We start from the raw sequence: 17734 nt of genomic DNA, 5'->3' as shown, positions 1-17734 counted from the left end.
TTAGTGGTCGTGTAGCCTTAGCCTTAGTGGTCGTGTAGCCCCAGCCTTAGTGGTCATGTAGCCCCAGCCTTAGTGGTCGTGTAGCCTTAGCCTTAGTGGTCGTGTAGCCTTAGCCTTAGTGGTCGTGTAGCCTTAGTCTTAGTGGTCGTGTAGCCCTAGTCTTATTGCTCATGTAGCCCTAGCCTTAGTGCTCGTGTAGCCCTAGCTTTAGTGGTCATGTAGTCCCAGCATAAGTGGTCGTGTAGCCTTCGCCTTAGTAGTCGTGTAGCCCTATCCTTAGTGCTTGTGTAGCCCTAGCCTTAGTGCTCTTGTAGCCCTAGCCTTAGTGGTTGTATAGTCTTAGCCTTAGTGGTCATGTAACCCCAGCGTAAGTGGTTGTGTTCCCCTAGCCTTAGTGGTCATGTAGCCCTAGCCTCAGTGATTGTGTAGCCCTAGCCTTAGTGGTTGTGTTCCCCTAGCCTTAGTGGTCATGTAGCCCTAGCCTTAGTGGTTGTGTTCCCCTAGCCTTAGTGGTCATGTAGCCCTAGCCTCATTGATTGTGTAGCCCCAGCCTTAGTGGTTGTGTTCCCCTAGCCTTAGTGGTCGTGCAGCCCTAGCTTTAGTGGTCATGTTCCCCTAGCCTTAGTGGCCATGTAGCCCTAGTTTTAGTGGTCATGTTCCCCTAGCCTTAGTGGCCATGTAGCCCTAGTTTTAGTGGTCATGTTCCCCTAGCCTTAGTGGTCATGTAGCCCTAGCCTCAGTGATTGTGTAGCCCTAGCATTAGTGGTGCGGAAAGCTAAAAAGTAAAGGATCTAATTATGTAATTTGTACAACAGCCAATAATTATCTATTCACTTCATTATTTTGAATTATATTATATCACTTTGTATAACCCAAATGATCGTTTCTGCTTGCTTTCCTTAATTCAAAATATTTCAGGATTAATTCATTTCTATTTCTTTACAGCTCGCAGCATTGGAAAGGCAAATATTTGACTTCCTTGGATACCAGTGGGCTCCAATCCTTGCAAATTTTCTTCATATAATAGTTGTTATACTGGGATTATTTGGCACTATACAGTACAGACCGCGATACATAGTAGTGGTAAGTTAGCAAAACTTTCTTCTATAGTAAAATATAAAAAAAATAAAAGTTGTTCAAATTATACTTTTCCATTTTCATGTAATTTATACAATTATACAGTTAATTATAGTTTTGTATTTTTTATATAATTTATACAATTACACAGATAATTACAGCTTTATATTTTTATATATAAAATCTATCATGTTAATGATAGATTAAACCATTAATTATGTTATATTAAAAATTGATGGTCTGTCCTTAAGATATCCTTTAGATTGGATGGGGGTCCGACTATTGTGACACCCAAAGATCAGCTGTTATGAGCCATGCAGAACATCATAACATGAAGCTCCAGGGAATTCTTTATATTCTGGGCACTGCCTTATTTAATCAACAACACAGAGTTCTAGGAAACAGCTGATCTGCGGAGGACCCTCACAAATCTATAATGAATGGCGTATTTTAAGGGTACACCATCTGTTTTTAAAAGGTGAATAATCCTTTAATTTGTTAATGGGAACCTTATGCCGCTAGGGCTTAGGGTACCAAACCTGGTAATCTCAGTCATAGCCATCTGCTTAAAAAGTAGATTTTGCACTGCTGAAGCTGGGAACAGAACCACCTGCTTTTATTCTGCGTGTTCTGTCAAATGATGTGTCATGTTGTATTCTGTTACCTGTACAGAGATTTGGTGAATTTTGAAGATTTTTCTTATGCATAAACTGAGCAGACTATTCATAGCAAATATAATGTGAATAAAGCCTTAAAATATTTAGAGGACCTTTCACCACCTCAACAACTCCTGCTCTTTTCATCCTTTAGTAAATGCTGCTGCACTGATCCTGCCCCCCATTCCTGAGCAATGAGTCCCGTCAGTTTTGGTGCCTTATATGTTAACTAGTCTCTCTAATGTCAAGTAGGTGGTGTCAGGCAGGAGCAGGCAAGAGGATATGTGTCAGTTCTGAGACTTTCGCCCTGTGATTGGAGCTCCGAGTCACACTCCCTTGCCTGCTCCTTCCTGACACCACTCACTGTCTAGTTAACATAATAGGAATTGAAAATAACTACACTGACTGCTCGGGAACAGTGGGAGCTAGAGAAGAAATTTGACCTGCACAGGAATTAGTGGTGTAACACCTATGAAAGAATGAAAATAGCGCTCGTTGGTGGAGGTGATGAAAAATCCTCCGTAACAATATCAGAGTGGGAAATTTAGAACCCACAATTGAATTTATTCTTGGGGTCCACTCCACTACAACTAGTGTACAAGTCTTAAAAAAGTCATGCCACTTTCCTGGCCCTGTCAGATTTATCATCATGTAGACCAGATTTCTGGAAATGATCCCTAAATTGTACACCAGCAAGGAGTGTGGTGCAGCGTTCTGTTTAAGCAAATGGACTCTGGATAATGCACCTTTAGGGTGCGTTCACACAATGTAAAATGGAGCTTGATCTAGCACGTATACGGTGTGTCAGAGTTTGAGCGCTCAAAAAGATCCCAATGATTTCAATGGGAGTTACAAGTGTATACGTGGCCACAAAATTACGGGCGCAAAATAACGCGGCGTATATGCTCGTAACTCCCATTGAAATCAATGGGATCTTTTTGAGCGCTCAAACTCTGACATGCCGTATACGTGCCAGATCACGCTCCATTTTACATCGTGTGAACGCACCCTCATGACAAGGTGTGTTAGCTCCTAAAATTGCTAACATTATTGGTACTGCAATGTCCCAGAAAAGCTGATCTGCAGGGATTCTAGCTGTTAGACCCCCATAGATGTAACATTGATAGGCTATCCTAAGGACAGGCCATCAATATTAGAAAGATGGATACACCCTATTAAGGGGCTTCCAGGAATTGTAAAAAATAAAGTAAAATAGACACTGGTAGTGGACTGTGGGGCGCTGGTAATAGTTATGCTTTTTTTCGTTCTTTTTTTTTTTAAATTTTACACCTCTCTAGTTGCCACAGCAGTCAATCCAGTTCATGGAAAATCTTCTTAATTTGCCCCCCCCCCCCAATGCTCCACACACTTCCTCCCTCAGGATATTGGGGCTCCTACAGAGGCCCCATACTGTTTGAGGGGATCAGTAAAAGGGAAACTGTATGGAGGAGACCAGTGAAGGGAACACTGTTTAGGGAGATCTATGAAGGAGCCATGGTATATGGGGGACAAGTGAGGGGACCACTGTATGGGGGGACTAGTGGAGAGTCTCCTGTATGGGGGGACTAGTGGAGAGTCTCCTGTATGGGGGGACTAGTGGAGAGTCTCCTGTATGGGGGGACTAGTGGAGAGTCTCCTGTATGGGGGGACTAGTGGAGAGTCTCCTGTCTGGAGGGACTAGTGGAGAGTTTCCTGTATGGGCCATACAATGGCTCCTTCACTGACCCTTCATATAGCAGTATTAGCTCATTACTTTTCTATCTGCTCCCCAATCCCACTATCTCTACTCTGGGCACCTTGTTATGATGCCATGTGCGTCCAGAGCAGGAAGGATCATGAAGGGCTCACTGGGACACTGCTCCTTAAGGAATTTTATATTAGTAACATTGAATAATTACAATAATTTACAACAAAAAAAAAGTTTAGGCCGGGGGCCCACGTGGCATAAACACTGCATTTTGGCCGCAGCAGAACCGTCTCAGAAATAATTGCAGCATTTTACAGTCCTTGCAAAGTGGATTCTAGCAAATTCCATCCACACATTGTGGAGAAATACATGCAGTGGATATGCAGCAGTTTCCAAAACCATCATGATTTAGGAAATTGCAGCATGTAAATTATACCTATGGAAATTCCGGCGGTTTCCCTATCCTTATATTATACATAAGAAAACTATCTTGAGCATTTTTTCTTAAAACTCCACATTGGTTCCTCTGTTATTCCTCCTAGAAATATAGGATTCAATTGGTTTAACCTCGTGGACTCTATTCAGTTTTATTGCTGGTAAATGTTATCAATAGATGGCTTAACATTAGTGTGAACAGTGCCGTAGTGAATGTCTCTGTGGATGACATCATAAGTGGTTATAAAATAAAGGACAACATATATTGTATTATTTCCAATCACTTGAGTCTATATTAAAGTCGATAACTTTTCTTTCTCTTTAGTACACGGTCTGGACAGCATTTTGGGTGGCGTGGAATGTATTTGTCATCTGTTTTTACTTGGAAGTAGGAGGACTCTCCAAGGTAAGCTAAAGAAATGGGTTTTTTATTGATGTTTTGTGCATTTAAAGGTAGTCTATCACCGGACCCAGTATATGAACCCAGCCCTGCAGCGTCCCCTGAATCCAAGTGTTTTCCTATGTGAATTGTTGCCCCCTTGCTGATAAATCAGTTTTTGTTAGCACCTTGGAGCTTACAAAAGCCGTTGCCTTTGCTCCAAAGAAATAAGTGGCAACACCCTCATTGCTCCAAAGAGCTAATATGCGTATTTATATTCGCATATTTAAAAAAAACGCCAAAAAACAACAATATCTTGGTAATAGAGGCCCCATTCACAAGGGGAAAACACCATTTGCTTCAGGTGACCTTAACGTACCTGCAGGTACAGGTTGATATGGTGACAGAAGTTATTCAGTGCAAGTTCAATTTAGTCTGAAGATTCCTTCATAACATAAGGGATTAAAAACGTTAAACCAAACTGTAAGAAAAGTGCATTACTTACACTATACATTATATGTCCATTAACGGAACAATGAGCTGTGGCCATCAAACCTTATATAAAGCTTCCCTTATATAGCAGAATCGCCTTAAAGCACCTCAAGGCACCATCATCCAAGTTCTTCTGCAAGCTCTTGACTGCTTATATTTATGCACTCCATATGGATATGCCATGTATATGAAATTCTAGTTTCCTATTTTTGATGGATTAGAAAAGATAAAGATACTCCTGACGTCATGAAGAAGTGAGTGCTGGGAGATTGGATCATTCGTCTCACTTTATGCGAGGGCAGGCTACCTAGACAGGATATTAGTTGGAGTATTTATCCACTGCTTCAGCTGTTTAAGAGTATGGCTGCTTGGTGACATATCCAATGAGATATTCTCGATATTTATCCCCTATTCACAGCATTGGGAGTAAGTGACTGTTGGTTATCTGAACGCTTGGAACCCACCAGTACTTATAAAAAAGGTGGCCACTAAGTGCCCCAAGGAAAAAGAACAATGGTGTGTATGCTTAGTCACTGCTCTATTCATTTCAGGACTGTTATCTCCAATAGTCCCATAAAGTGGATGGACCAGTGATCAACCATGTGCACCACTACTCTATTTACATGGGCATTCTCATGATGGAAGGTCCAAGTGATCAGACACTTATCCTCCTTACTGTAGATAGGGCATGAAAGTCATTAGTTGAAAGCCCCTTAAACATACAATATTGTATTCCTCATGATATCTGCTAACATTCAGCAACTAATAAAAGGGAATAGTCTATGTCATACTCCATTTACATGAAGTGGAAAAAGTCCACAACAAAGTCTATATTTCATAGAAAAAAGCTGTGGATTAGCCCCATTGAATGACAAAGGGGCTTACCTATATACTATCTACCAATAAGTATTGGGACACCTGTGGTAGAATAGAAAAACAACATTTCTTCATATTTAATAGTTGGTAGAACCCAGCAGATGTTTCCTTACAGATGGTATTGATGGACACAATACTAGCGGATGCCTGGTGAAACTCCTGGTGTATGTCAGCCATCGGTTTGGTGCGATTTCTCTGGCCAGCACTCGTCGGTCTCTATCTCCCAGTTTTGGGGGTCTGCTGACTTGGGGCACAATCCAACAATTACCATTCACCTTCCACTTCGTAATTACATAGGCCACTGTCTATTTTGGGTAATTCAATACGCTTGCTATGTCCTAAGGATCGACCATTCCTGGTACCCCACAATTACCCCTTTCTCGAAATCGGACAACTCTGCAATTCGTGGAATCTTGCATGCGACTAATGCCAATGCACTAATGCCAATGCTGTTTCTTATTTAACGTCGGAAGGCGTGACATACATCACAACCGCAGATATCTTCATTTGCATGGGTGTCCAAATACTTATTGGTAGACAGTGTATATTCTTGCTTTACTATGGGGTAACCTTGACCATATTACCCCTTCTTTAGCATTGTAAAGTGTTGACGTAGTGTGCAATATGTGATAGACGCAATGACATCTCTATAACAGCTTTATACTAAAGGATTTGTTTTGTGTTGCCCATTGGATATGGCTTGTATCATAATAAAAGTGTTAGAGTCATCATGGTGGCTCAGGGGTTAGCATTGGTACATTGTAGTGCTGGGTCCTAGGATGAAATTTAACCAAGGACAATATCTGTAGGGGTTTGTCTGTCCTTACCATTTATTGAGTACATTTCCTCCAGTCACTGGTTCATATTGATTTTAAATTGATATTGATCTCTATGTGTGACAGTAAGTAATAATAATGGAGGGGGGGTTATTAAGATTGGTATTTACTATACCAGACTCCATTAATTCCTCAACAGGCTGTATATGCACCAGAATCAATAAGAGATGCCATACTATTAATAATTCTTGTGCATATAGACGAGCCTGAACTGGCATCTAGATTTCTGATATAACTTGTACAAGTTTTCTGGTGTTATAGTAAATTTGAAACACCGTCACTGGCCTGCCTAGATTCCCAAACTATCTACCCACTGTCTAAAAAAAATGGTGCGCAGGGCGCCGGATCTGAGATACACCATTGTGTCCCAAAATGTGCACATTTTCAGCCAGTTTCTAGGTGCAGCCCACTTAGTAAATCCAGGCTATGTTTGTAAAGTGTTGAAAATATTTTGACATTATATAAGCAAGAGGTATAAATAAGTAATAAATAGATCTGGTTCAGTAGGTTCAGCAGGGGCGTGACTCACTGCTAGGTTCGCCTCTTTCCCCTCCTCCATCACCTCCTATAATCTGCTGATTAAAGGGGCTGTGGTGCTTGGGTTGGCACTGCATCCTCTTTACCATGTACCAGGCACAGTCTAGCGTGGAGCCAGGACCTCAGTGCTGGATTCTTCCTTAACAGTATGTTTATTTGCAATTTGTCAATTTTATTTCTGCTTTTAAGTACGTGAGGCTATGTTTATACTGCTATTGGTGCGCTATGGATAGTACGGTCAGCTTTGAGCACAGCACAGAGAAACGTCCTTCCCATCACAACTATGGAAACCTTGATGAAACCCCATAAATCAGTAGGATAATTTGGGCACCATTAAAAAGTTTTGTATGATAGATCTGATTTTCATATCAAACAGAAGCTACAGTGCAATGTGAACATAGCTTAAATGGATTTGTGACTTTTTAACTCTTAGACAGAATAAAGTATAAGGAAATGTGCTTGTAAGACGTCTAGAACTCCTTGTAATGCACCGTTGCTCTGCTGCCTTTACCTCTACATGACCCAAACAGCAGGGCATGTCTAATGAAATAGTTGTTCTGACTTTTCCGTCGTCACTTGTGTCTTTCCCAGGTTGATTAAATTTCCGACCAACCTACAGACTGTTAATTCTTATCAGAAATGGCGTGTTTTCTGTGCATGAAATGGCAGACGGTGTCTCACTGAAATCAATGGCTGTCAAACTGCATAAAGTCTGAATAATATACATGAATTATTTAAGAGATGGTTAAGTTGTAAAAGTCAGGTTATCCTTGCAGTGTCCCTTGTCAGCAATCTACTGTTTTTCAATACCGCAGGCACCAGTTTACGGAAAGAATTAGTCCTATTTCCTTACATAAGTGGCATATTTTTTGATATCAGGTGTCAGAAGGGCATATTATATCATTCATTATTTTATTCCCAGGGAAGACACCTGGGTCTGAGGTTTTTTTAAACTTACAGCTTGATCAAATATAGTTGACAATAGAAATGTAGGCCAAACCTTTATATTTCTATTATATATGTATTATGTCTTTATAATTTCTGTAAGAATGTCTTATATACTTCTATCCAGAAATTAAAACTTGGCGTTTCCCCTAAATCTTAGTAATTGCATACCGTTTCTACTTCATGTCAGCCAAGCTCCTAGCTCTCATTTTTTGCCAAGCTCAGAACTCGATAAGTTCAATGCAGAATGTATAATTTATTTCTTATTTTTATTCTTTGCAAAGTGCTTTAAAACCTTATGACATCTTTATGGTAGCGGTGTAAAAGAGTTAAAGGTAAAAGACTTTGAGGAAATTTATTAAATGGAACACATCAGAATACAGGCATTAAAAAGTTGTAGAAAAGTTTGTGATCAAAGGCACCTCACATGGCCTACTTTAGAAAAGTGGGTGAGGATCAGCAAGAGGGGAAGTGGCAAAAAATGTATATTTTAAATAAGCTGGAGAGATGAAAAAAACCATACTCATACTCACCATTCCTTGGTGTTCTGGTGCCTCCCAGCACAGTCCGATCCTGTCGCTCCATTGTTGTCTTCCGGTGGAAGTCCGCGTCACATCTGACCACTGAGATCAATCAGGGGCTTCAGCAGTAGGGATCCGGGATGTCACACTTCTAGAAGACACCGGAGCAGCAGGACCAGACCCCGCTGGGAGGACACCAAAACACCAAAGACAGGTGAGTATGTTTTTTTTTATTTTTTCACATTCCCCGCCCTGTTTTAAAAATATTTTTTTTGCCCGGACAACCTCTTTAAAATTATAGTACAAATTTACTCCAGGGGCTAGCTTGTGTAGATCTGAGAGCAAGAACAGACATGTCAACTCACCTGTTTTCTCAGGATTCTCCTAGTTTTCATGTCCCTTCACCCAGTTACTTTTAACGGCTGCTGGCTCCTTAGATGTCACCATTGGTATCTCCTGATCTGTTTAAAGAGGACATTTCATGGATTGGGGCACAGGCAGTTCTATATACTGCTGGAAAGCCAATAGTGCACTGAATTCAGCATTCGGCTTTTCCGATCTGTGCCCTCTGGTGAAGAGCTAGTGGTTCCAGTACCATAGCTCTTTACAGTCAGAAGGGCATTTCTGACAGTCAGTCAGGACCGTCCTTCTGTACAAGCAGCGCCAATAGCGCTGTACTGTGAGAGACCGGGGAGGAACGCCCCCTCCTTCTGCTCACAGTACTCGTCCATAGACGAGTATTATCAGGAGGGGAGGGGGCGATCCTCCCCATTCCCAGAGCACAGCGCTATTGGCGCTGCTTGTACAGAAGGACGGTCCTGACAGAGTGTCAGAAACGCCCTTCTGATTATAAAGAGCTACGGTACCGGGACCACTAGCTCTTCACCCGGGGCACAGATCGAGAAAGATGACTTTCCAGCAGTATATAGAACTGCCTGTGCCCCAAACCATGAAAGGTACTCTTTAAAGTTCTACTTTGTTTTTCATAATTTTTTTTTTTTTTTTGCACCTAATGATATATGGAAGGTAGCTAATCTACAACGTAAGCCACTGCCCATGTTATTCTATGGAGCTTTTCTATGAAGTTTTTTTCTTTTGCTAAACTTCGATACTGTATTCTTACTACCAATGTTTGGTAATAAAACAAAAGCTCCCATTTATAGCAAGGCCTAAATTGAGGCTGTGTCTCAGAAAGTATAGTTCCTGCCTCATACATATTACCCTTAGGGGTGATCCTAGGTTCAAAGCCTGTAACATACCTAACGCAAGTGCACAGAGTAAGACTTTAAGTAGAAGAAGGGATATACACTTACTAAAGAAAGCAAAGTATAACATATAACATGGCTGCCAGCACCTTTCTTCAAGAGATATGACTGAAAACTTTAATATGTGCTGAAAAAGCATAAGATGTAATGGGGGAAGATTTATATAAAGTGGTGGAAAAGTAAAATATCATCTGTGCAAGGCTGAAGGTACTAATCTGAATAGTTGGTATAGATAGATTGTATCTCCACATGTAGTAAGGTGCATGACTGACTACTGGCAGGTAAAACGGCAAAAAGTAGAATTTGGTAAATCCTGGAGATGGGACCTGATGAAGGCCGTTTTTTACTGCTATAATACAGGCCATGTAACTCTATCTATCTATCTATCTATCTATCTATCTATCTACTGGATACAATTCTCTAATAATGACTGATAACAGAGAACAGATGGTCCAAATGAAGTGCCAGAAAAAACCTGCAATTGGCTTATATAAATGTTAGCCTTAGGGCCTGTTTGTTATGAAGGTATTAGTAGGTTGGTGGTCAGACCGACTTTGTCATTCATTTCGGTATAAGCTCACCTCCAGCTTTTCAAAAAGCCTTTGCAAACTCTGCATAATGAATTACCTGGTAAGCTTCTGGGGGACCCATAGGCAAGTAGTGCCATTGTCATGTCACCTAGCAGAGCCTGGAAAACATCAGCAAGGACCAGAGGGAGAGCTGTCAGAGAGAATCTTTGCTGTTTTAGTGAAGTTACTGTGATAAGCTTTGTCAGCCCTGGGAAGAGTTAACCCTCGAGAATTCTGGGTTGTTGGAGGTCTCAACCTTGGGGAACATGAGAAAATGGAATCCAGCGCTTAAAGATGAGTTGCTAGGCATGGGTAATATTATTACAATTCAGAAATACATTTACACATTGTGATGTTTCTCTCCAAAACGTGGACCTGCCTCATACAATCTGGTGAAGGTATAAAACATACACGTATGATAAGTAAAAAGAAACAACGTGACAGAGAAAGGTACATTTTCAATCATATTATCATAATGGAGGGGGTGCACTAATATCACCTATCTAGGGTAACCGACTGAGATATTAGTATAACGATGAACCATAAAGTGCGCAAATGACATGTTGGTAGCGTTATACATATCCAAAATATCCAACAAATCAGTCTATCTATATATCTTTCCTTTTTTGTATATGTGAAGATATCGAAAAAAGCAGCTGATAAGGATGGTTGTCACAAGAGTACAGCACCTAAGTACTGCAAAATAATGTTACAAGGGCTATATGAGGTATATGAAGTTCAGTACTGTGTTATATTTATTAAACTATCAAATATATCAAGGACTCACTTAATTCACTATAGTAAGATCACAATATGCCATATATCTCAAAAATGTCATATCCAACATGTAAGATTAAACATCAAACAGGCTTCAGCATTCAGCCCTATTGCCAATAAATGTAATAAGCATCTTAAGATGAGGTTTGTAAGATGACGCCAAGGTATGCAGAAAAAAAGTACTAAAACATATCAAAACATACTGAAATCTCACCCCACTGTGTTATAAATGTTATTATGATTGGATTCTGGTGTAAACGTAGACCAACTTTGGCGCATCTTTAGAACAATGAGACAAATTTTTGGCATTTTTTGGCACATCATTGCCTATCTACTTTGGGATTGCTAGCTGACTTGCTAGTCATGAGAGTGTGGATTCTCAGAAATGTTTTTTTTTTTTAACCCCTTCCCGCCGATGGCATTTTTTGATTTTCGTTTTTCGTTTTTGACTCCCCTCCTTCAAAACCCCATAACTTTTTTATTTCTCCGCTCCCAGAGCCATATGAGGTCTTAATTTTTGTGGGACAAATTTTTCTTCATGATGCTAACATTAATTATTCTATATAATGTACTGGGAAGCAGGAAAAAAATTCAGAATGGGGTGGATTTGAAGAAAAAATGCATTTCTGTGACCTTCTTATGGGCTTTGGTTTTACTGCGTTCACTGTGCAGCCAAAATATGTCATCCCCTATATTCTGTGTTTCGGTACGGTTCCAGGTATACCAAATTTATATGGTTTTATTTACATTTTGACCCCTAAAAAAAATTCCAAAACTGTGTTAAAAAATTTTTTTTCTAAAAGTTGCCATATTCCGACGGCCGTAACTTTTTTATACGTAAGTGTACGGGGATGCATAAGGCGTCTTTTTTTGCGGGGCCGGGTGTACTTTTTAGTTCTACCATTTTCGGGAAATGTTATTGCTTTGATCACTTTTTATTCAAATTTTTATCAGAATCAAAACAGTGAAAAAACGGCGGTTTGGCACTTTCGACTATTTTTCCCGCTACGGCGTTTACCGAACAGGAAAAATATTTTTATAGATTTGTAGAGCGGGCGATTTCGGACGCGGGGATACCTAACATGTATATGTTTCACAGTTTTTAACTACTTTTATATGTGTTCTAGGGAAAGGGGGGTGATTTGAACTTTTAATTATTTTTATATTTTTTTATATTTTTTTTAACTTTTTTTTTTATTTTATTTTTTTTGCATTTATTAGACCCCCTAGGGGTGTTGAACCCCAGGGGGTCTGATCACTAATGCAATGCATTACAATGCTAATGCATTACAATGCATTGCAAAAAAGCATCCTTTCTGTTGCAGGCTGCATAGACCAGCCTGCAAAAGAGAGGATTTGCAGAGAAGCCTGGGAGCCTGTACAAGGCTCCCGGCTGTCATGGCAACGGGACGTCAGCCCTGGAGCATGCTCCAGGAGCCGGCGATCCCGGCCAAAATGGCGGCGCCCATGCGCCACCAGGAAAATGGCGCCTCCGGCGCCTTTGAACGCAGCGCCGGAGGGGTTAATGCCTCCGATCGGAAGCCGGTTGTCTACTGCTTAAAGCCATAGTTACAGCCATAGTTACAGACCCGACATGCGCCGTACTATTACGGCGCATGTCGGGAAGGGGTTAAAAAAAAAGGAGCGTGGTTTTAATGCACCATGGTGTGCCAAAATTGTGTTGTAAAATTCAGTCTCAAAGCATACCCACTAACAGGTAATATAAACCTAGACTAAACAGTCTAAAGATTGTCAGGGTCTGGGGTTGCTAGGTGGTGTGACATAGACACACAAGTTCAGTTTCTTTAGTCCAAAACAAAGGTAGAGTTTATTTTCACTCAAAAAGGTAGTGCAGCAACAAAAGGAAACAATACAAAAATAAATCCCTGCCCGGCTAGGCTCTAACTAAACATAGAATAGGTTACCTCACCTAGAATAACAGAAATCCAAAAGCCAGTAGAAACATTCAGGACACAGCTCCAAAAATATGACCTCTCTGTCAGCTCTACAGCCAAGCTCTGCCCAAGTGTTGCTGCTGGAGCTGGCTTCTTAAAGAGGACCTTTCATCAGATCGGGCACATGCAGTTTTATATACTGCTGGAAAGCTGACAGTGCGCTGAATTCAGCGATTCCGATCTGTGCCCGGTGTAAAGCGCTATCGGTCCCGGTACCGTAGCGCTTTACAGTCAGAAGGGCGTTTCTGACACTTAGCCAGGGATGCCCTTCTGCCCAGCAGTGCCTATCGCGCTGTGCTCTAAGACTGGGGAGGAACTCCCCCCTCCCGCTCCTGATAATACTCATCTATGGACGAGCTGTGTGAGCAGAGGGAGGGGGCGTTTCTCACCGCTCACACAGTACAGCGCGATAGGCGCTGCTGGGCAGAAGGGCGTCCCTGGCTAACTGTCAGAAACGCCCTTCTGACTATAAAGCGCTATGGTCCCGGGACCGATAGCGCTTTACACTGGGCACAGATCGGGAAAGCCGACAGTGCGCTGAATTCAGCGCACTGTCAGCTTTCCAGCAGTATATAAAACTGTGCCCGATCTGATGAAAGGTCCTCTTTAAGCTCCCTTGATGAGCAGACTTTCTGCAGCTGAGTCGCTGCCGGAACATCCCCAAAGTGTGGACTGGAGGGGCGTGGAATGACAGGTCCCACTGCCAACCTACCTGCCATTCCTAAAAATCCAGCGCAATACTGAGCATTTACCAAAATGCTCAGCAGACGAAAGTTGTCTGCTGAGAACAAACATTCCTTCTGGAGTTTTCGCATCTCACCCACCTTAGTAGTCTGGGTGAGATGTACACCCCCTACATTACCTGACCAACCATCGGCTTACAAGATATACAAGGTTTGTGATCCAGTATTACTTCCTGTTGATAAATCTGGTGCATTTTCAGACTGTGTGTCTAAGTTTGCATTGTCTTACTATTAGTATTTTTCAATCTGAGCCAGAGTGCTTGTTGTCAGGAATCCCAGTTTAGCTGATGTTCCTTTAAAGAGGACCTTTCACAGATTTGGGCACAGGCAGTTCTATATACTTCTGGAAAGCGGACAGTGTGCTGAATTCAGCGCACTGATGGCTTTCTCGATCTGTGCCCCGGGTAAAGAGCTATTGGTCCCGGTACCGTAGCTCTTTACAGTCAGAAGGGCGTTTCTGACAGTCAGTCAGGTACGTCCTTCTTCACAGCAGCCCCTATTGCACTGTACAGTGTGAGTGGGGAAGAACGCCCCCTCCCTCTGCTCACAGTGCTTGTCCATAAACAAGTATTATCAGGAGGGGAGGAGGCGTTCCTCCCCGCTCACATTGTACAGCGCGATAGGCGCTGCTGTGGAGAAGGGCGTCACTGACTGACTGTCAGAAATGCCCTTCTGACTGTAAAGAGCTATGGTACCAGGACCGATAGCTCTTTCCCCAGGGCACAGATCAGGAAAGCCGACAGTGCGCTGAATTCAGCGCACTGTCGGCTTTCCAGCAGTATATAGAACTGCCTTTGACCAAATCGGTGAAAGGTCTTCTTAAAGATTTCCCTGCCGACCTGAGAAGCTTCTGCAGTGTTCAGGGTTCTCCTAAGCTTATCCAGTTAGCAGCTAAGGAGACATATTTAAACTTTCTTCCTCCTCAGCCAGGTGCCTGCTATTTGGTTGCACCTCATGTGACTTCCATATATTAATCGTTTGTGCTGGACTAACCTTTATTGACCTTTAGCTTGTTACTGAAAATCTGATTTTTTTTCTGAATTTGGCTCTGACATTACATCTCAGAACAGACTTGTGCCTTGTTATTGGAAATCCGCTTATCTCCTGATATTGGCTTTGACTTTTCAGACCTCTCCTGTTGAATCCTGGTTCTGATTTGCTTTGTAAGTCATTTATGGGTCCTGGTTTGACTTCTGATTGTGGAGCTTACCAGTTTCTGTGGTGATAACTTGGGCCCCAAATTCAGCACAAGTTCATCTGACTTTTCAACTGGCAATGTAGACGGAATTTTAGTGTTTGAGATTTATCTCTCAGCACTATGTAAGATATAAACAGCAAGTTCTACTGCTCTCTATTGTCAGCCTGTTCCTTCAATTTCTGATATTTGCTCCAGAGGGCCTATCATAACACTTATGTTACATAACTTAGTCACAACTGTTTCTGACACTAGAAGTGACATTATCACTGCTAGTCAGCAGCCCTGAACTTGTCTGAAATGACATTTCCAGTCTCAATCCTAGAAATAATGTTGTGCAGTCCAAATGCTACGTGTGGCTACTGATATATATGTATTTTATGGATGTATTTTTGGATTGCGTTAAAATTACCCATGCCTGGAAGCAACTTATCATTGAGTTTCAGATTCCTTTTTTCGTATTGCCAAGGACCAGGGACGTAACTTTAGTGTGTGCAGTTGCACCAGGGCCTTGGTGGGCCCCATAAGCACTGACATCAGTTTTGAGATTGCAGCTTTCATGTGACCCATTACCCAAGGAAACCCACAAATTAGCCTAACCACACTAAAGTTAATTAAACCCCTTAGCTCCCGTAATCATCACTATCAAGAATTTGCTGTATGAGGTGAGGTAGGGTGCCCCGGACAAAAGATTTCCCCGGGTACACAAGACTTTTGTTATGCCACTGACCAGGACATTAGATATGTATATCTTTCTGCAGCATTCAACCTTTAGGAAGGTTATCATAGGTTCTGCAAGTGAGTAGACTTGTAGTTTAGCACTCTGTAACGTCTCTGCCTGTTCGGGTCACTGCGCCACCCTCTACTTGCATGGAGGTGTGTGCAGTTTCATTCCTTGCTTAGAGTTTTTTGTTCTTTCACCTACTTTAGCCTTGCCCTGTGATTGACAGCCTATCCACCTATCAACTCCAGGTCGGGTTCTTTCTCCCTATGTATTCTTGGCTCTCATTCACATTCGTGCTTGCTATTGCCTTGTGCGTGCTGGCTTTTCTCTTGCTGTTTATTCTTGTACTCTGATTCTTGACCTTTGGCTTTCCCTATTGACTACTCTTTTGGATATCGATTTTGACACTGCATTGCTCGACTTTTACTGACCCCTGGTTAGCTGACCTCCCTTGTTGTTGTCTGTCTTGTCCGCGTTTTGTGTTTCACGTATATAGGAAGGGCCTGTCGTCCAGTTGTCGTCTATTACCTAGGATAGGATCGGCAAGCAGGAAGGGACAGGGGGGGGGGGTTTCAGACCAAGGCTCACTGTCTCTTGTGCCCCTTCCTCTAGGGTTTCCAGCAGCTACTGGGGAATTGCTGTCCTAGCAATTCCCTTACACACTCTTTACCAGTGTGTAAAGGAAGATTTGGCTGGTCTGAGGCTTGTGGTTTGGCTCAGAAGGTTCAGTTCTATAATGCAGTGGACTGAGGTTTAGGGGAAGCTGTTTAAGAAATGTGTTACTGATCAAAAGTGTTGTTGAACAAGTTGGGTTCTGGAGATCTGTGTAACTGTGTCATGAAAAACCACTCTTCACCACCACAACGTTAGTATAACTTTGTTCATGCTATTCCACAACCAAATTTTACAATCGCCCTACACTCAGGTTAGAAATTGATCTCCACACCTGCTCCAAACAGTGCACACACTTTGGACCACCAATGCTGTCACCCCTTATAGTAAAAGAGCAGTAAATTCCAACACTGCACAAACAATATTGCGCTCCGCCAGTAAATGGAGTTGACTAGACTTGAAAATTCTCACTAATAAAAATGTCCAGAGTCCAGCGGCATTGTATGGGGTCTCCATTGGTTTGATTAATATATTCATTTTATAGTCAGTAATTGGTACAAATTGCGGTACAAATCTGTCTGCCTATAACACATGTATATATAATTTTCTAACTTTAAGCTAGACCTATACATTTTTAATACATTTGGAGTCTTTTACTGTAGCATCTGAAATGCCAGCATGAATATATAGTATAAATCTCCCCCATAGTGCTCTACGGGGTAAAGAAATTTACAAGCTTTGAGAACACTTCTGGCCCAGGGCAGAAATTGTTTCTGTATGTCTATTTACCAGAGGAACGGATTCTGTGGTTGTGCTGTATATGTTGTATTGGTTGTGTATACTAAGTTGTATGGATTTTCTTCTTAGGTGAAAGGGTATTTCAGCTCACTGACCAGTGACTCCATAATACGGAGGTCAAGTGATTCATGACTATTAATTGGGAGGCTTCTATGTAGTAGTTACTGCATGCTATTATTTATGTGAAGCCTAAGCATGTATCTAGGGAGTGATCGCAATAAATAGTTTAACATTCCAAAGCAGATTATTGGAAATTATGTAACCTGCGTATTGATCTTCATAAAACGTCCTTCTGCGCTGCTTTAATGAAACATTTCAATATTGACATCCCACCATCTCAAGTCATGCATGCAAAAACTCAAGTCGAGCCAACCAGCGGACGTGTAATTCTCACAATTAGTCTATGGCAACTTCCCAAAGAAAGGGAATTAAATTGAGACTCTTCCATGTATTGATTAAGTAATGTATTGAAGTACTCATTTGTGGCTAAGAAGCCAATACATCTTTGATCACTGCCCATTTTTCTTTGATGCTTTTCAATTGCTGCAATTGAGGCAAGCTCTTAAAGTAATAAAGGAGAACAATTTATTATATCTCTATGGTCGTCGAGCTTCGAATTTATCGTAAAGTTAGGAAAAAATACTTAGAAATGATT

At 41.6% G+C, this 17734-nt stretch overlaps 1 protein-coding gene across 1 annotated transcript in view; it reads left to right on the top strand.

Moving 5' to 3' along the window:
• The window catches only part of NKAIN3 (sodium/potassium transporting ATPase interacting 3), a 393996-nt gene that overhangs the window by 236270 nt on the left and 139992 nt on the right, over nt 1–17734 (top strand). Inside the window, exons 2-3 of the mRNA XM_075270476.1 lie at nt 946–1083; nt 4181–4261. Of these exons, the coding sequence (XP_075126577.1) occupies nt 946–1083; nt 4181–4261 (219 nt within the window). The remainder of the gene's footprint in view (nt 1–945; nt 1084–4180; nt 4262–17734) is intronic.

The sequence above is a fragment of the Leptodactylus fuscus genome, chromosome 4 (genome assembly GCF_031893055.1).
Source record: "Leptodactylus fuscus isolate aLepFus1 chromosome 4, aLepFus1.hap2, whole genome shotgun sequence".
In the NCBI taxonomy this organism is placed as follows: domain Eukaryota; kingdom Metazoa; phylum Chordata; class Amphibia; order Anura; family Leptodactylidae; genus Leptodactylus; species Leptodactylus fuscus.
The sequence above is the reverse complement of the archived record's forward strand: the minus strand, read 5'-3'. Positions and strand labels throughout refer to the sequence as shown.